Genomic DNA, 21,069 nt, shown 5'->3' with positions numbered 1-21,069 from the left:
TGAAAAGGTTTCCTCTATCTTTAAATATAATGACGCTGAATGAGAAATGTGTAAAGCAATGTTTGAAAGGGGTTAAAGATGAGCAGCACATGCTAATGTCAGAATAATGACACGGCAGCAGTGCTCACAATTTGACAAGATTACCCTGTTAACCTTTTAAACTCACATCCGCCAGCAGGTAAGTAATGTACAGTACATAATGTACTTCATGGCTCATTGAACTGCTCTAAGGCACTCTTTCCACCTTATAAGTCTCTTAATATGCAATTTATTAGTAATTGCACCAGATGCAGTCCAAATAAGAAGGTTGGCTGCACATGATGGATTCAGAAAGTGCAGAGAATTGATGCCCTTTAATATCAAATACAAACTATCCATGTTATTATTATTATGTTCTCTTGAAACTGTGAAAATATGCTCTTAGGCTGCTGCATGCAATGAATATTTTCAACTCACTGGCCCTATAATAATACCTTGTTAGTCATGAGTAATTCTAGATGTGGTCAGTTGAGTGGTTTTCCAGTTTCTGTGGCCAGTGATGCAGCAATTTAGTCATTGCTGCAGTTCTTGTAGAGTCATACCCTCAACACAGGCGAGTAAACAGCACAACACTTTTCAGAGTATCCTCTTCACATTCTGCCAGTTAACTGCCACTGAATTTCTGGCCAGATTTAAATTATCCCCTCATAAATTGGGAAAGTCTTTATGGTCGTCTGTCACATGTAGTAGGAGTGGACAGATTGATCCCCAAAGTATCAATAATACCAATGCAATGTCTTGACTTGATTGATACCGAAAAGTGGCTCCATCACATATTAAATGACATCCTGGGTACATGAACATTCTTCTTAGTGCTGCAATATTTGCATCTCTGCTGCTGTTGTGAGCATGCAGAAGTGATTATTTACATAATTAACATTTTTTATGCACCATTAAAAACCGTCTTGTTCATGCATGTAATTAAGTCAACTAATTAACACAGAATTGTACAAAGAAATGCCTCATGTTTGGTACATTGTTTGGTAATAATGTTTATTCAGATGTAGAATTGTAGTAAAATATGACATCCATTTCAAATAGGGGGCAGTGGAACTCTGCCAGGGGGTCCATGAAAAGTTTTCAGAGTCATTTATTTGAATGATTGTATTTTAAAAAATATTTATTTATGCATTACAAAGGGCTTCATGTGTTTACCAATATTGTTTCATATTATTAAATACTCAATTCTGATTGGTCAATTACAACATTCTCAGGTCTGTTGTTATGAAGAACAGACCATTGCTATGGATACAGCAACATTTCATGTCAAATTATTCATCTTTTCTGGTAAGTAGGCATGATATAAGCAGGATAATGTACAGGGAGCAGGTCATTATTGTGAAATAAACCTCTTCACAATTCAAGACCACCTGCATCACCCTGTCAGGGTTTATTCCACAATAATGACCTGCTCACTGTATATTATCTCTTAAATATTTTCATTTTAAATCTTATATAGTTCATAAATTATGTTCTAACAGTTGCTAACTCTTAATAAATATCCTGCTAGTCAAGCATGTATCACCCCACTTGTCACCCATTAATGACTGAAACTGGCTCTTTCAAGTACATTCAAGTCCCTGGCCTAATTCTGTTTTGTTGTTTTTGATGTATAGGGCCTATTTAATATTTTCTATCATTTATATAGTATATATAGAGTATGGTCTATATCGAACACACTCTCCTGACGTGTTTGTATACTCATGTTATGGGTATTCTGTGTTGACATGGTGCAAGAAAGGGATAATATACAATGAGCAGGACATTATTGTGGAATAAACCACGGCAGGGTGATGCGATAATGACCTGCTCACTGTACATTATCTGGCTTGTTCCATGATCGCTTGCCAAACAAAATCAATAATTTGACACAAAAATTTCAAAATGACTGAATGGATTTTGTAAAATGATTTTATTGCTTCTCCAGAGTCGATGAGCAGAACCATGTCCATAGCAAGTCTGTTCTTCATAGCAACATCTGTTAGACAGAAATAGCAGACCTTAGAATGCTGTAATTGACCAATCAGAATAGAGTATTTAACACAGCCATGAAATAAATATTTATATTCTAATATCATTCAATACATTTCTCTTGTGTTGTTCTTTTACATTACTGAGTAGGAATGTAAAGAAAACCTTTCCAACTCAGATCAAGGAGATCTTTGGTATATTTCCTCTCTTGTTTGGCTCCTTGGCTGAGAAAAGAAATATTCATTGCAGCTCTAAAAATAAATTTTGTGGTATCGCCCACCCTTAGAATGTAGAGCCACTATAAATAAAATCTATTAATGTATTTATTCCACTGTGGTTGTTATTTCAGATTATTATCAAGCAAATCTTCAAATAAAATTTTGAAGTTCACAATTTAAAGTTCACAACTTCGACCTCCTGTTGCAAACCACATGTGCCAACTGTCATCGGAGCAAGACGCTGAAAATAATTCAGTGAAATTAGATATATATATATATATATATATATATATATATATTGAAGGTGAGTTAATCTGTGAGGAACTCAGATGGTGAATGTAGGCTGTCCTGTTTCCAGAGTAGGACCGACCGGGGCCGTTCAACCCACTGCAGCCGCGGTAGGCTACTTCCGTTCCGCAGAGGGCGACAGGCAGCAGCCAGCCAACACTGTGGCGGAGGTCCAGACACAATAGACTGGGTAAGTTTCATTAGAGAGCCAAATTAAATGATTTAAGATCGATGTTTTACGGAGTGGTCAAAGTATAGGAGTCGTTCTGCTGCCCGTGCGTGTCTCTGGGTGAAGTGGAAGGTCAGATTGTGGCTCCACACGCTGAAAAGACAAACAAACAAGACGGTCGTGGTTAGTTGATCGCACGGAAAATGGGCTCAGGCTATGTGCTGGAACGGAGTGGTTCCTGGCTGCTGTGTGACGGGTTTAATATGTCGGTGTCACATTTAGCTGTCAAATACATCTGTGTACGCTCGGTTTTAACATCCTTAACAACAGTGTTACGTGGAATACCCAAGATAGTCGACGTCTAAATTTATATTACGGCTACCCGGTTCATTTACAAAGGATGCTTAGCAAGCAGCTTTCCACCACGTTGTTCCAGGTAGTAGTCTTATCCCCGAAGTCGTTGGGCCTGAGTGTTCGGTGCCAGTTGGAGTTGTGGGGGGTGGGGACGGTTTGCAGGTAGTGATAGCCTGTAACTCTATGTATGGAGAAGTTACCACCACGATAAATTGGTTAAAAGTCTACATGTATTAGAATTTATTTAAGCTATCATATAGCAGTGTTAGCTTTGAGTTTGCGGTTTTGAAATGGTTAACTTCAGCGCGTGCGGGTGTGAACTGTGCACTTGGCTAACTAGCTCGTCGGCTAACAGTTCATTCACCGTCACGGAATTGTTAGCTAACGTTAAAGGGATATTTCGGGTTTTCTTTTAAGTGAACTTGTATGATGTACTCGTTCATAGTCAGTGTATTATTGTTATTGTTGTTGTTGTTGTTATATAGAGTAGATGGCGGTCGGCACGCCCCCAGTTTGGACAAGCAGCAGATGTGATGCGGTCAGGATCAGAAACAAAACATATTAGACACCTGAAAAAAAAAAGGCTCATAAAAATAATAGAAGATAGGCCGGAACGATATAGCTGAAAAAACTATCATCATGATGAAGTTTGATACGAGTCGATATTGATTAGTATTGATCATGTAGGTTGTGACTGACGACATGTTATGTACTCTCAAGCAGTGGTTCCCAAACTTTTTCTGGAGACCCACATTTTAAAAATTGACAAACCATCGTGACCCAGTTAACATTAGACCTCATCAGTAAATCTTGACAAGAGTTCATTCATGTAAAAAAAACAGTCCTGCATCACCTTGTATAATCTTGACACTATACATGTATATGATTATAAATGAGGATTTAAGCTGTGCTAACAGGTCATCTCAGTGTCTATTTCCTCTCATCAGGAAAACAATACAGGACATTTTAGCCCACAACATAAATGGGACAAAATAAGTGCATTTAGGTGGAATTAACAGGCTCCCATTTCTTCCTCTCATCAGTAAGACAGTATACACATTTTAAATGCTTTATCAAATGTGCACTGCAGATATCAATCTTAAATTTGTATAATTTTTTTTCCATGGTCTTTAATGTATTTGGCGACCTAAATAAAATCTCCTGTGACCCACCTGTGTATCTCGACCCAGTCTCTGGGAATGACTGCTCTAAAGGGTGGAAGCAGCTAAAGTGATACATTAAGTTTGCTGTATTATCGCTGGGCGATAGACCAAAAAAAAAAAAAAAAAAAAGAAATCTCACAATATTTTTTACCAAATACCTCAGTATCGATATTACGATAACAGTGTGGGGATGACTACTGGTGGTTGCTCAAAATATGAACACAATGAAATGTGATGTGGATGTAATGACTAAGTGGGTAAATTTGCACACTTTACATCAGACGTCATACAGTAACACAAACTAAATGGTTTATCCAGCAACAGACCAGTATCTTTCACGTTTTTTTTTTAAATTCTAAACATCATTTTCATCACATTCAAATATGAGATTTCTCAGTCTTTTATCACAAGAATATGGTAGTTTAAATACCCAAGTACAAATAAGGTTGTCAGTATTTTTACTCTACCAGCTGTTACTGTGGCAGGTAACCAACAGTTGTTTATGAAAACATGCAAATGAGTGTTTATTAATAGTGAAAGTGGCGTGTGAATTCTGAAACCTATCTGCTATCGTGACCACTTGGAGAGGAAATCAGCATCTGCTTTGGCTAGAAATCACTCTGAAACGACTCCACCTCTTGCAGCTGGTGGTGGTGTCACTAACGCTAGCTTATTTTGTTGTGTTGCTCTCTGTCTCAGGTCCCGGCTCTTCTCCAATCCAAACCGGTATGTCGGATGAGGATTCCCGTGCCAGCACCAGCTCTTCCTCGTCGCCGCCTTCCTCCAGCCAAACCAGACAGAGGGACACGCTTTGCAAGAAGAAACGGGAGAGCAAAGCCAGCATGAGCAAGACCTCCAAGCTGCTTTCCACCAGCGCCAAAAGGTAAAAATAAAACCCCAGATCATACAGTGATGAATCAGTTATTTATATTCAGATATAGCTCACAGTCAGTTGTTTCTCCCAGTAGTTCACTTGAATCAGTTTTTTTCTAGTGATTGGGGATTTCACTTGGGGAAAAGAATCACATGACAGACTTTTAACAATAAGTCTAACTGTGGTTGCATTTTAGCTGATTTCTTTAATGGATAAATTGACAAAAGTGGAAAATGTGACACTGCATTGAGATACTATTCGTGCAGCTTCAGTGACATTGGATAGTAGATAAAAATCAGAAGTAGTGTTCAGAAGAATAAGCAACTCTTTCCAGTACTTCCACCTTGTATTTTCTTTCAACAGTCATATAGGAGGAAATCCCTCATAGTGGATGAGTACATGCTAATTTCTCCTCAGACAGTTAGTTGAACAGACCAAATCAAACGAGACACAAAATACGCTGTGTTTGGAGTGAGTGACTCAAAGCTTCCTTTTCCTCCTCTGAAAACAAAACAAAGCCTCTCACTCTCTTGGTTTTATTATAGCTGACTTTCACGATCTCTGTCGCTCCCTGTTTATACAAGAAACCAATAGCAGGAATAACACAACTCACAAACTGATAAAATAAACAAGGCTGATTGTGTAAGTAATCCAGATACAAAATGTAAATAACATTTCACAGTAATACACCAAAGATCAGAGACTTTGTGTTTCTAGAAGTTTGATTATTTTATTTTTTCTGTGGTTGATCTTATGACATCTTTGTTATGATCAGTGACTGATTTTGAATCCTTCTGTGTGCAGGATTCAGAAAGAGCTGGCTGATATCACACTGGACCCTCCGCCAAACTGCAGGTAGGTTTCATTCTTTGCTCTCTGTTAGTTGTCTGTCAGGTGGTGACCTAAACTCAGATACTAAATACTCATCCAAATCCCATCCAAAAGCAAATGCAAGCGCAGCAAGGCCATCAAATAATATCACCACCCCCCCAAAAAAAATATTGTATTGTTTTAGAAAAATTTTAATCTGTTGTTTCAAAGTTTTCTACTGACTCTGATGAAGAAACAGCTGTGTATGATACCTGATCTGTTTAATGAGGTCAGTATCAAGGAGCTGTTAGATCAGGCTTTGCATCATTTGTACAAAGACTGTAGCATCTGTTTTTAATTCAGTCAGAACTGGTGAACTACAGGGGCAGTAGAGCCTGACTGACACCAGTTTGAAGCTCAGAAAAAGATACTGATATATTGGCTCATAGTTGTATTTTTTTCACCTAAGTAGTGATCACAAGTATACATATTAATCTTTCATTATTATCATCATAATCCCTTTTAGAGCTGTTTTATTGCATATAAAGTACTTTATTTCTTCAGTAAAATATTATAAACGCCTCCCCTCATTGAAAAATCTGTGAATCTGTAAAAAGTTTTAATTTCAAAAGTGTAACTGATACAAGACGTCTCCTAGTTCCCTGGGCAGTCAGTTCAGTTCTCAGTGTTTGTGCACTGGAGGCCTCAAGTTTCCACATGACACTTGTGTAAGCCGCATGTTGGACCATAACAGGCCTCCAAACTAGTCCTGATGTCACAAAATCCTTCTTGTTCAAACACGTGTTGAACTGACATGTCAGCAGATGGATGTGAAACAGCATTCTGGTGTCAAACTGTCCGGCTCATACATCATTCTGCACGTCCAAGTGAAGTAACAATAAGTGAAGTCTGTTTGTCAAAGGACTTCAAAGAACTGTGACCAGGAAATACACAGAGCCAGAAACAAAACATGTTGGTGACAACAGTGCTTCCAAATTACCTCAGTTAGCCTACGTTTTTGTCATTTGTGTGTTGCTATTTTTTGTCACTTATCTGCAACACCAATATTTCAGTGATCTAATATTGTCTGATTATATTCACTGTGTCTTTATGTCAGTCATTGTCTTGTAACTACTTATTATTGCCTAAGTGGAGATGTTCATACATGTATTTGTAGTCCTGTGCAAATTTCAGTTATTCTGTCCATAAAATTGCGTTAAGTATGGATTTTGGTTACATAAGTCAGTTTGCATAAAGGATATTGATTAGACTGCAGTGTTTTCTTTTTAGTCCATTTAGTCCACTGGTGAATTATCAAACACCATTAAATGCATAATTACAATTAAGCAATGAAACCTTTTAAAAGACAACATGCTTATTTTCACTTGAACAAAATAATAAAATCCTTTTCAGGGAAACATGGCACTCATGTAGTGGGTGTAACATGAGAGGGTGACAGAACCATGATACACACACTGAAATCATTTCACCAAGTTTTATATTCAAAACTTCTCAACCATTTGAAATGATTTTCTGTGATTATTTAGTGATGTCAGTGTTTTAATTGATGCAAAACAAACCTGCTGCTGCGTCTGGGAGACTGTTGCTAATGTTGGTTGATGCTGGACAGTATTTGAAGTGAGTTTATTAAAACGTGTCAATCAAACAGGATTATCTCTACAGTTAAAATCTGAAATGATAATGCTAATCGTCACGGTTTATTACATCTCTACAACAGAAGCAGCCTGAATGTGTCCTGTTGGCTTCTGGGAAATTGTGATGGCCATTATTCACCGTTTTCTGACATTTTACAGACAAAATACATAAAATGGGAAAATAATTGGCAGATGAATAGGTAATGAAAATAATAGCTCATGGCGTCGCTAAATTTATATGGTGTTTAGCGTAAGGACTTTGATCCGACTGACCCTTCTGCAGCTGGTTAACTGCAGCGCTGAGATTTGAAAGACAATCCTTTAAAACAGGATGGTCTGGGTTCAGGCTCCCATCACAACAGGCGTCCTCCCTCCTGCAGTGTCCTGAGGCAAATCACTGAAGCCCTCCCTGCTCCAGGCTGCTGTTCTGCAGCTGAGCCGACCTCTGACCCCCCTGTGAAAGTAGAAAAGAAAAAAACAGAGGAATCTCTCCCATCATGGCTCAGTAGATCAAACAAGCTACCCCAGGCCATAGACCGTCCCAAAAATGAACACCGTCTGGATGTTTTCTGCTAACTGGAAGAAAACCGTTTGGTATTTATTCACAGACATGAAAACATGCTGTTTCTACTTTGAATTTTGTTGTTACTGCTGCCACTTTTCTTCAGACTTGTCCTCATGTATAAAACAACAGCCTCTCAGGCTGTTCCTTGGTGGGAAAACTAGCTATTCTTTTCTCACTACCTGCCACCTTACAGGCGTACAGCCTTCATTTGAAAGTCAGTCTGTTTATAAAACCAGGCTATTAGTTTGCTGCAGGGAAGCACATGGCATGTACAAATGTTTTACTTTACCACACAGCACAAAGTCTTGAAATGTGTGTTTACGTGATAGGAAATTGAAAGGAAATTGCAGCAATCTGAGAGAAAACTGTCTTATACAGCAGTTACTTAAAACCATGTTTTTATGTTTTTCTGTTGGCCGTCAGTGAACATTCTCATTACTTTTGAAATGGCTTCCAGCTCACAGATGATAGAATTCCTTTTTATTGATAAATTGACTTCCTCCTACAAAATGTGTGTCTAGTTCTTATAAGACAGGAAAAGAAAACATCAGAAATCTCAGTAAGCCTCGTTTAAAGCTCAGGGAATTTCCTTCTTAAATCCAGACGATATCCAGTGAAGCACTGAGTGACATTCAGGAGGTGATTTGTGTCTCTGACTGTATCATGCCTACAGCGTGATGATGTTCTTGGTTAAATTAACGGCTTAAACCGTGGATTAAGGATGGATGACAGCAGCTGAAAGTTTTTACACTGACGGACAAAAGCAGTAGCAGGTTTCAGCAACGGGCTTGTGTCATTTAGGCAAATTCATAATGGACTACGTGATTAAAACAATGAAGTGTGACAGCTTAAAATACAACCTGGCCCAGCACATGATGGATTAAAACGCATGTTTAATTGAGAGCCACGTATTATATGATGATGTATTTTGTAATAGCTTAAGTATTCAAAATGTGAAAATAGACTCAATATTAACTCGTTATTGAAGGAGAAGGTAGTATGTCTGTGTGTGAGTGAAACTGCAGTCATTAGTCTCACTGCAGCAACACTATTAGGACTGCAATTTTTAGCCATTAACTGCCTTATAAATGACCTGCTTCTCATGGCTGATATCAAAAGGATAATTTCACATTTTCTTGTATTTTAAAAAGAAGTTGAGCAAAGATGGAGCATTTAAATTTCCACAGTTCTGAATGAACCAAATCTAACATCACTTTACAACAACAACAACAAAAAAACCAAACAAACAACAGTTCTGACTCTTCAAATGTTTATATTATTATATTTTATATTATTATATTTATTTTTTTCTGGAAAAGCACATAAAAAAAAATAATACTTTAGTGTTCATGTAGCATTTTGCCTAAGGATTCAAATTAAATGCTTTAATCTATCAAATTGGATATTATTATAGCTGATATTTATTGGCTATAATTTCATAATCGGAGTAATAAATAACACCATAAATTTCCTAATATATCTCATGCATCCCTCCCTTGGTGTGGTGCAGTTTATTTATTTTTTATTGGTTGATTTATCTGCTCTGTAAAATGAGGATTAGACTAACAATAATTTTCATTATCAATGAGTCTGTCTCACAATAAATTGATTTAAAACTAATAAAAACTTTGCAGGTGTCACTGTGGGTTCTGAGGAATTATAACACAGATATCTTTTGTCTGACCAGCTCTCCAAAACCCAAAGTTATTCAGGTAACAACAATCGAAAACCATGAAAAGCAGCAGATGTTCACGTTACTTCAGTCAGCTTCAGTCAGATGTTAAGTATTTTTGCTGATTAATTTTTAGGGCTGCACTCGAAAACGTTTTGTTAGCTGTGTCATTGTACACAGAGCAGTGGAGGAGCAAGAGCTTTATAAACTCAAAATCTCAAAATGACCACAAAACTTGCGATGGAGGCAGAGAAGAGTGATCAAAACAGAGGGCAGTGGCTGCTCCGGCACGCTCTTCTCAGGCGATGACTGTCAGGGATGTCGACTAAACTTTGAGCCAGACGGTGGTACAACCTCGTCTACTGCCATCCGCTGTGACTGACTCCTCAGCTGACAGCGCTGCAGCAGCCCAGCAGGAGAAAGCACTCGATGTTGCGCTGGGATTTTATAACTGAACTATAAGCAGCACGCTAGGGTTGTCTCCATACCGGGATTTTAAACTTTGATACAATACTTGTATTAAAACCTCCTGTACACGGTGCTTATACAGGAAAAGTCACTGAACACTTTTGAAAAAGTAGCGATACTTTGAGAATTTTAAAAGATGCACACTTTTTCTTTGACTGTGTGGAAATCTGATGTTTTCACATCACAGATGACAAAGAAAGGCATTAAAATATGAGAGAGGCTAAAATAATGAGAAGCATGTAGCCTGACATAGGAGCTTAGTTTGGCTGTGAGCTGAAAAAAGGAATAGTCAAATCAAACCACCAAATCCAATTTGACTGACAAAATTCTTAAGTCATGTAACAGCTCCATTAATTTTCTGTCTTATCATTTCAGCTCTATGATATCAATCCGTCTTATTAAATAAAATTACTTCCTCTGAGAGCTTGTTGTATTTAATCAGAAGTTATAAGGTATTTATTTCTGCTGCTGCCACTCTAGAAAACTCTTGAAGTTCAAGACTGTTTAAAATCTCCATCTTGAACACATTTCATAGAGCAGACATGACTGCTGCCGCGCTGCATTAAAACTAAGCTTTTTTTTTACTAATGGACCTTGTTTATTTGTGCCAGTTTTCATAACTGTAACTGATGTAGTTCAAACATTTTTATATGATATCAAAATTAATTGATCCCATATCAGATTCTTGCACGTCTTAATGGCTCATCATGAATGCAGACAAGAGTAAATTTGAGGCTGAGTGTGTCTCTCTGAAGGAATCTGCTCATATCATTAAAATCAACTCCTTGGAAGTCAAAGCCTTTCATGTGGTGGAAGTTTTTATCCTTCATATTTCCAGCCATATCTTTTAATACCCGGTTTATTAGTTCAAACTGCGCTCTCTGGATCGATTTCCTATGCTGTAGCTGGTGCCAAACGTCCATGGTTAAAGTTGATCAAAAAAAAAGCATGGCAGAACACATCTGCCCCCAACCCCCCCAAACAGTTTTAGATCAATACTATTATGTCTTGTACACATGGCCACAAGGGGTTCAAGACCACATGTTCTGCATGTAAGAGGGATAAAGGCTGTGCTGCTCTGAGGGAAAATCAATACAGATTACAAATCATGACGCATAGACACATCGCTGGGGATTTGCTTTGAACTGAGGCATCTTCTGAATGATGCACAAGGGAAAAGGAACTTTCATCACTCCACATTTAAAGGGAAAATATACAGATTTTTTTATGACCATTAATCTGTAAAAGTCACTTTGCAGAAGTATATTAGTGTTACTGCGTTTTATATTCAAATTGCAATTGTTAAAGGCGAGGTAAATGTAACACGTTACATTTTCACACATTACATTTGCTTTTATCCATCAAAGGCAGTGCAGTTCCAAGATTTCTCATGATGCTTTTCCAGCGATCCAGCATGTATTCCTGCAGAGTGAGCGTCAGTTTTGGTGGCCTTTCCCTTTAATGATGCATGTTAAGCAGATATTCAATGGAAAACAGCAGTTATAGTCCTTTTTAGTTCAACTCCTTGCTGAAGAACGCCCACATACACCAGTGTGCTGCCAGTAAGCTTCAGTTGTGCAGTGATTCATAGGTTATACACCCAGAGTACATGAATGAATGTGATTTTCATACTGTTGGGCACAGTGCATTGGTTACTCCATTAATGTAGATCCAGCTGCATCCGTTTGAAGCAGCAGAAGCATATAATCTGCACTGATATATTGACACTCAGTATGTGGGTGTCTTTTTTTTTCCCCCCGTCTGACTTTATTTATTTATTATCCTGTATTTGCTGTGCATTTCTTTGCTGTGTTTGAAGACGAGGAATGTAATGGCAGAGTGTTTGTGTTTCTTCCTCAGTATTACTGACAGTGTGAACTACAATGGTAAATAGTATTAACCAGAAAGATTAAAAACAAACACAGATTCTTTATGAATCATGGTGAACAGTAGAAGATGCATCAAGGATGTTTTAAGAAACCAAAAAGTTTTTACTGGCATCATAGATTATTCGAAGGTTAGCACTAAACAACATTACTCTTGTGTGAATATTTCATCTCTGTGCTTCAATTTTTGTATGTCTTCCAAGTAATAGTCGAGATGTAAAAGTATTTATCTGTGCCTGCAGTGCTGGCCCAAAAGGAGACAACATCTATGAGTGGAGGTCGACCATCCTGGGACCACCAGGCTCCGTGTATGAGGGAGGCGTCTTCTTCTTGGACATCGCCTTCACACCTGACTACCCCTTCAAACCCCCCAAGGTACTGATATTTGCACTACAGTGATCTTAAAGTTGTGTACAGATATGAATTGTAATATCCTGACTTGGGAAATACTACAGAGAAATATTTAAACGTGACATCAGGAAACCCCACAGAGCTGACAGATTGTTCTTTAATGACAGTCTGCTGTCTTTTCTTTATTTTTGTCAAAACCCATGAAAAGATCAAAAGTGATGGTGAACTTTCTGACATTTCTACAGTCTCAACTTTGAGCCCTTGGTTCCTAATGCAGATGGTAGGGATATGCACAACTAGTCACTGGCACCAGAAATATTAGTCGGTTAAACTGATTATAAATATTTTATTACTGTACAACGCTGATAAACTATTGTGTCTAAGGTGTTTCGTAGCCACCTGCCACTAGCTGTGGCCGCGGCCACAGCAGGAAGACGCTAATGTGAACCAGCAAGGTAGAAAGTGGGACAAAGACAACATCAAAATCAGCACAGTTTGGCAGTATTTTGAACTAGAAAATGAAAATAAAGTTGAATGTAGGCTGCGTCAGAATAAACTGACATAGAAGCACTCAACTGGAACAGGCATTCAGAGCTAACCCTGAAATCAACATGACATTATTTACTGCCCCCGAGTCTAAATTTAAGTCTGCATTAAAATCAACAGGGAAATTAATTGTTAGGAACATCCCTAGAGGACACAACCCTGTTTTGTGTGTAGTTTAATGAATATATACTTTTATTTAAAAAAAAAAAAAAAAAGGTTAAATAATAGAACAGCTGTAGTTTTTAGTGGATGCTACTCAAACTTGAGTTGAGTTTATTTCTGGGTGTTTGTTGGAAACTATATTAAGCCACAGATTTGAGTGAAAATCCAGTGAGTTATTTTCAGCAACAGGATTGTGTGTGTGTGTGTGTGTGTGTGTGTGTGTGTGTGTGTGTGTGTGTGTGTGTGTGTGTGTGTGTGTGTGTGTGTGTGTGTGTGTGTGTGTGTGTGTGAGAGGGAGGGAGAGAGAAGCTCAGAATAAGTTTTTGGACAACAATGGCACTCAATGACAAAGAGGAATAACAATGCATTGTTGGTTTTTGGTCTTTTAATGGGTTTTGTTGAGGAAAAATAATCAGGAGACTTTACAAAAGAAAGTAATAATATAGTTCTTTTTAGTGAAATGTGGCATCTGTCAGATCACCTCTTGTCCCTGTTAGCTCTAGATTGTGTCTTTGTGTGGAGCAGAAACAAAGTTCTTACTGTCTTTGACTGAAGTGTAGCTTACAGTTCTCTGGTATACAGCAGATGTACAACTAGAACCCTTGATAGTCGCGTCAACAACACAGGATTTTCTGGAAAACCTACTCTCTACCGTTAATTCACAGATTATCATTTGTGAGTGAGATTGTACTTTTGTGATAAACAGTCAAGTGTGGAATGTTGTTGGTCCTGATTTTTGGAAAAAGCCAGTTGTGTTTCACAAAAGTCCTGCTGAACATTTTAAGTTACCTGTTCTTTCTTAGACATACTCTGCATAGAAGATGCCAAATGAAGTCGCTTATCAGACATCAGTATAGTTTGCTTTTATTTACTAATTGATTTTCTCTGACACAATAAGAGCTTTTTTACTTTCCCTGTATATTGCCTGTATAGTGTGGATCCACTGAAGTATTGGATTCAGTGGTTAGTGGTGGTTGGTGGTTCATTTGTTCGTCCCCACAGGATTATTTGGACCAATTAAAAAAAAATTGTGTAACAAACATGGTCATATGGTCAACAATAAAACAACAGGAGGGATGAAAAACAACATGTTCTGGAACAATGATAAAATAAAACATGCCATAATATTTTATATTTGGAGGGCTCCAGATTGTGACCAGAATGGTTGCATATGTGGCCACTTTTTTATTGTGCAAGTTAAAATGTACATATTTGTGCCTGTGGCCCAGACCAGGAGGAACACTGCCCTGCAGGACACCCAGTGGGCTCTAATGATAAACTTAGTTTAGAATCTTTTTTTTTAATTGCATGTCTGATTTTTAATACATAAAACGACTCCGGGTTAATGTGGTGGGTTGGAGTGCAATTAACGATTATCTCAATTAATAATTGGCTGTTTTAAAATGTCAGAAAATTGTGAAAAATGATGGTCTGTTTTCCAGAGCCTGAGATGACGTCCTCAAATGTCTTGTTTTACTCACAACCCAATAATACTCAGTGTACTGCAACAGAGGAGTAAAGAAACCAACAAATATATGACTTTTCCTCTTAAAAAATTACTCAAACCGAGTAGTTGATTATTAGAATAGCTGGTGATAATTTACTAATCAATTTATCGTTGCAGCTGTAGTTGGACGACCAACTGAGAAAGTTGGTAGCAGCAGTGCTTCCAGTGAAAGAGTTAGTCTGGAGCCCTAGTTGTGGTATTTTTCTCTATTGTTTGTTTTTAGCGAAGCGAAACACATCATCGTGTGTGTATTTCACACCTTTTTAATGTTGTCGGGTAAAGTTGTTGACAGAATACATGTACTTCGTGTGTATGTGAATGGAAACTGGTTTACTGCAAGTGTCAGCAGGAAATAGCCTTGTGAAGTTAGTAAGACAAAGGTGAACCTAACATTGAAAACACACCCATACAAGCTTTCAGTCTGAGAAAAAAGCTTTATGTGAAACGTCATCCTTACTAAATGCTCCCTTTGATGCTTACGCACTGCACATCTACACTGGCGTGTAAAAACATCACAGTTCCGTCTGAGATTTCACACAGCTCACTTGTTCCGAAATAATTTGTTTCATCAAAACACGTACTGTAAATCACTCGCTTCACTGCTGGTTAATGCACTGACACCTTAATGAGAAGTTGCTAGTTGTTGGTAATAATTCTGTGAAAGCAGGTCACAGCTGAGTGATTTTTCCTTCCAAAATAGTGTTTCCTGGCATGTAAAGTTCCTCTTTTCAACCACCAGAGGGCTTACATCTCCTGTCATATGAGAGTTTTGTAGAGCAGTGACTGCAGGTTCAGTGAGATACAGCAGGTCTGAGTTTAGTGTCTCTCTGTCACTGAACTACACTGTTAGGCCCAATTTTAACAGAACATTTATAAATAAGGTCATTTTATTTTAAAACCTTTAAGTTGAAATGTTTGCCAACTTTAGTTACTGAGCACTGAGAAAAAAGACTTTTTGTTTTGGGGGAAATGTTATATTCAGTGCTTGCAAACATCACGTCATGTGTCAGGATCATTGACTGTTTTACTATGTTTTCATCTGTATGTATGTACGTCCCATTCTTGTAAACTTGATATCTCAGAAATGCTTTAAGGGTGTTCCATCAAATTTGGCACAAACTTCCATTCGGGTTTGAGGATGAGCTGATTAGAATTTGGTTGTCAAAAGTCAAGGTCACTGTGACCTCACTAAACACATTTTTGGCCATACCTCAAGAATTCAAAGGATAGGATCAAATAATCATTTATAGGTGTGAAAGAATGCATAAATTAATACTTTCTTCAAATGAGAGAGTTGCTTATTAGCCTCTTATTAGCATTGGTCATGTCTATTGTTAAACACAGAGACATTTATTTTATTAAAACATTTTAACTTAGGCTGATTGAAAAAGATATAAAATGCAATATTTTGTTCAAAAATACAGTAAGCTGTACTTCTAATCTAGTATTATAAAGGTGCATGTTTTCCCCTGTACTTTTTTTTTTTTTTTTTTTTTAACACAATATTTCTTTCCCAACTGTGAAAACTAAAGGTTAAAAACATTTATTGTTAAACACATTTCAATTCTTAATTTCACAGTCAGACATAGAAAATCTAACATCCAGCTCCTTGGTGCTGTTTTCCAAATCTGGCCCTTGTCAAAACTAATTAAATAGGCCTGGTATAGATCTTCTGTGCTGCAGGGCTGAAGATGTGTGCAAAGCATCTCTGTTTTATCATTTTTAGCTTCTTGGCAGCAGCATCCATACTTGAAGTGTTGTAATCCACCAGAAGCTTCGTTGGTTTTGCTGATACTGAGTTCCAGTTGATTGTTGTTGCACCATGTGATGAAGATCTCTATCAGTCCTCTGTAAAAATAGTCTGTAAGTGAAGACAGAATGTTTCTCACTGGAAACTATTCACTGGAATCATACATGTCAGTACAGTGATAACTTCTACTTCACAAAAAACAGACATATAACTGAAGTGATAATTCTAATCATCAGTGTATTTGTTGTGGTTAAATCTGTCGACGAACAATAGTATGAAATGTTTTTTGCACACTGACTGTGAACTGACCTGTTTCTGTGTGTGCAGGTAACATTTCGTACGAGGATCTATCACTGCAACATCAACAGTCAGGGGGTGATCTGTCTGGACATCCTGAAGGACAACTGGAGCCCCGCCCTCACCATCTCCAAGGTGCTGCTGTCCATCTGCTCCCTGCTCACAGACTGTAACCCAGGTAAGAAGGTTTACAGTCAGATGTTAATGTTCAGTGTGCTGCAACAGTGGCAGCCATGTTCGAAGGGGAAGCTTGTTTCATTTGTCTTGGCTCTTTTCAAATGTCACCGATTTCCACTCTACCTTTCATGTCACATCAAGCATGTGTCCATAATGAGAGACGGCAGAAGGAAGAAATTGTTCATGTTGAGGTGTATATTCAGAAATGTGATTTGAATTTGGGCTGCAAGATAAATAGTAAAAAAGAATCGAGATTCATGCAGTACCAGTCAAAAGTTCAGTGATTCAATAACAATGATTGATTCCAAGTGCAGAAGACGGTGAGTCTTTATGCTTTTTAACAATCTAAAATATAAAACATTATGCCTTGTTTTCACAATTATTGCTCACTACATAATTCCATATTTCATAGTTTTGATGCCTCCAGTATTCATCTGCAACAAGAAAAATAATGAAAATAAACAAAAAACATCAAATGAGAAGATAAGTCTGAACTTTTGACTGACACTGTACATCTATGATCTCATTTCTAAATGGCGACGATTCACGTGTTTTCCAGATCGATTCACATCATGGTGAAAAACACAATACAGTTCATTCAGTATTCTTGTGTTTTTCTCCCTCCTTCATCACACTCTGCTGTCAGTCCCCTTTACTACATTAGGTGGAAAGTTAACTTCTGGTCAGACAACAGTCATCAGTTGGATTTCAGCTCTTTACTGCAGATCTGTGATTTGTTAGTCTGATAGCAGCATTAACTAAAAGCATTTGAGGACTGTAAGATTAGATTGGCACACTGTCTGTGTGAATACTAAACAGCTGTTGCAATACCCACAGCAGGGCAAGCTAGCTGAGCGAGCCAACTAGCTTTATCACTTGACTAAGAGTGCAGTAAATGTTTTTGTTGAAGAAATAAAAATAAGATCTAAATTCTCAGGAAGAAAATCTGATTCACATTTTAGCAAGAATCGTGCAGCTCTAATTTGAATCACCTTTTGAATTCATCAGATGCTTACTCGAAACAATTTTCTATGGTTTTACCAAATAATATGAATCTGAAACTTGTGTGCAAGTGCTGGTAAATGCTGACACCTTGACAGGAAACCCAGCGTCATCTGGACATCCTATTCTGTTTTCTAAATATACTTTCTTAAGAGCGAAAGCAGAGGGGGAGTTTGACTAACGCTGTGGTCTAACAGGACAAAAAGCTTGTTTTTGCTATGCATCTAAAATGGTTTCTAGTTTTTAAATAAACAGGATTGAGATGAGCCACATTTTAATTCGACTGAACAAAAATGATGCCGGGTAAAGAAAATATTTATGAACCTTTTAGTGTCTCTTGTCTCTCTTTGTCTGTGTTTATCATCTGTATGTGCAGATAAACTTAACTTAGAACCTATTTTTCCATTCAGCCGATCCCCTGGTGGGAAGCATCGCCACCCAGTACACGACTAACAGAGCGGAACATGACCGAACAGCCAAACAGTGGACAAAGCGATACGCCACATAAACCCACAGAGGACAACAGTGGGAGGAGGAAGAGGAGGAGGAGGAGGGGTGGGGGTGGGGGCTCCGGGTGGTTTGTGTTGGGGGGTTATTTGTATCTCAGATTTTTAGTACTTTATTGTCTGGTATATTTTTTGCTTCCTGATTAAGTTATCTCCGCAAATATGGTAATAAAGGAACACAATGGAAAGGAAGTCCTGTCTGCCTCTTTTTTTGCTTCATGCTGTTAATTGAAGGTTGGACTTCACGTGCAAACTGGACACATTACCAGTAATCACGCTCAGGAATGCTGGGAACACTTGTAAGCAACCTTTCAGAATTAATGTAGAAATTAATATGGGTCTCATGAGGGTAAGTTTGAGTACATCTGGGATCTTATTTGGTGATTTGGTAATATTTAAACCCTCTCCAGGATTCATAATCAATACACAGTACCAGTCAAAAGTTTGGACACACTTCTCAGTCTATTTTTTTCTTTGTATTTTATAAGAAATGGTTCATATTTTTCTGACAGTTTGTAAAGCTGTCATCAGATTAAAATGTGGCTACTTTGAAGAATCTAAAATATCAAAGAGCAAAAAACTTTTGCACACTTAAAGGCCCACAAGTTTGGAGAAGACAACCATGGATTAGAAAAAAAAATAAAAATGTCTCTTGCACAATGTCTTTTTCACTTGGAATCAAATGTTCAAAGGAATAGTTCACTCCAAAATCAAAAATCTAGATTTTTCCTGTTGCTATCTAGATAGTTTTGGTGTGAGTTGCAGAGTTTTGGAGATATCAGTCGTACAGATGTCTGCCTTCTCTCCAATGTAATGAAACTAAATGGCACATGTCCCGTGTTGCTCCAAGTACTAAAAAAATACATCTGAACTAAATGTCTCTTTCCAAACATCATGACCCCTTTACTCAAGATAATTCACACACCTTGTTGTGAGCAGTTTCATGTTGGAACTACTGTCTATGAGAAAGAGAGTAAGTTTTTTCTTTTTTACTACTGCAGATTAAATCTTGTAAATGCAGAAGAGAGTTTCACTTTTTGTTCTTACTACATAATTTCATATTTCATAGTTGTGTCTCCAGTATGCATCTACAACGTAGAGAAGTAAAAGAATAAAGATAAAACACTGAATGAAAATGTGTCCAAACTTTTGACCAGTACTGTATATAAACATATAATAAACTGTTATGATACACTATCATGCAGTAGTATGGATATTAATGATTAATAATTCTCACAGTTGAATTTGTCAGCAATTCCTGTCCAAACCCTCCTGTGGGCACCAGTAAGTGGAAACTAATACTAAACTAAAAATAAGATCATCAATGACATTACAGGAAATAACAGATTAGCATATGTGTTGCCTGATATAGGCGCAGATTTAAAAAAATTAATTATTGGTAGCATTTTATGTGTACTTGATTCTTTTTTTTTTTACTTATGTTTTTAGTGAATATTAAAATACCAGGGAAAGTTTACTGATTCACTGCCCTGGAACAGTTATAATTGTTGACAAATAATGCTCATTATATATTATACACAGACGGTGAAGTACTCGAGTAGTAGATCAACTGTCTTGTGTGTACAGTGCTATAAATAAAGTGGAGTTCAGTTGAGGTTACTGGGTCTACTCTCACATCTCTGTCTTCAATCAGTAGGTGAGCGGCTGCTGAATCTGCCTCTGAGCTCAGGCATGTGTCATTTCTCTTTGTGCTTAAATGGCAAATCATATATAACTTTATTATTTAATTCAGATGTAGCTGTAATATTTTAAATATCGTCTGGATGCAATGACTTACCATGTCGATGGCCATAAATAGACTTGTTTTTTGACGGTGTGGGGGACCTGGTCTGGAAGTTTAGGAAACTCTAGACAAAAGCAAGAAAAATAAAGAATGTTGTCAGCCTTATATTTGAAAGAAATGTAGAATTTGTGCATTATTTTTCATAATTTAGGTAAAAGTCAATTTCAAGAGAGGAGCATAAGAACACAGTTACAAAAATAACAGCACAACCTGAGAAAACTGCCACCCACTACAGAAGGAAGATTAAAACAAATCTGTTCCAAAATTCAAATTATTTATACTCTGAAATGTCATTTCAATGTTCAGCTCTTAAAATACTTCAGATGGCTGAAAGCTTCCGAGGACCTTGTGTCCTGCCAAGAGTGAACCATTCCAGAGAGGCCTGAACTCTGGTCATACAGCTGAATCTGATAAATACACACACTCTCACTGTAGTCTGTACAAGTGTTAGTGCTATTTGTGGTTTTTAAACTGACAAAAGGGATTTTTGACTGTATTTCTTTTAATAATCTTATTATGAAAGAATCCTTGTGTATCCCTTTTCAAAATCAGAAAGCAGACAAAGTTAATAGATCACTTTTTTTCAAAACAGATGGTTTTGTACTCGTGCAGTTCCACACTTGTTTAAACAAATTCCTCTAGTCTAGCCATTTTAAATGTTAATCATTTATATTTATATACATGAGCCATTTAAATTTTAGGTGCAGTTATGTAGTTCAGCCTGTGAGATTTATAACAGGCCAGAGAGTAGAGTGATTTATGATAACTGTAAGAATAATAAACATTACAAGCAATTACAATGAGGGAGAGTTCATATCAAGGACGTAGTGTTCCA

General features: G+C 37.4%; 1 protein-coding gene across 1 annotated transcript; it reads left to right on the top strand.

The window, feature by feature from the left end:
• Positions 1-2,555: 2,555 nt before the first annotated feature.
• On the top strand, positions 2,556-18,622 carry LOC146322207 (ubiquitin-conjugating enzyme E2 E1). Its single transcript, XM_084727619.1, has 6 exons — positions 2,556-2,706; positions 4,902-5,085; positions 5,881-5,931; positions 12,375-12,507; positions 16,776-16,923; positions 18,335-18,622. Exons 2-6 carry the CDS (start codon positions 4,931-4,933, stop codon positions 18,430-18,432), a joined length of 585 nt encoding a protein of 194 aa, XP_084583745.1. The 5' UTR covers positions 2,556-2,706; positions 4,902-4,930; the 3' UTR covers positions 18,433-18,622.
• The last annotated feature ends 2,447 nt before the right edge of the window (positions 18,623-21,069 follow it).

The sequence above is a fragment of the Lutjanus erythropterus genome, chromosome 9, assembly GCF_056507025.1.
Source record: "Lutjanus erythropterus isolate fLutEry1 chromosome 9, fLutEry1.hap2, whole genome shotgun sequence".
Classification (NCBI taxonomy): domain Eukaryota; kingdom Metazoa; phylum Chordata; class Actinopteri; order Lutjaniformes; family Lutjanidae; genus Lutjanus; species Lutjanus erythropterus.
This window is presented reverse-complemented; position numbering and strand designations above follow the sequence as displayed.

Coding starts and splice junctions, on each gene's coding strand:
- LOC146322207 (XM_084727619.1), top strand. CDS start 4,931: ATGTCGGATGAGGATTCCCGTGCCAGCACCAGCTCTTCCTCGTCGCCG. Junction 12,508..16,775: donor ACCCCTTCAAACCCCCCAAG/GTACTGATATTT, acceptor CTGTGTGTGCAG/GTAACATTTCGTACGAGGAT. Junction 16,924..18,334: donor GCTCACAGACTGTAACCCAG/GTAAGAAGGTTT, acceptor TTTTCCATTCAG/CCGATCCCCTGGTGGGAAGC.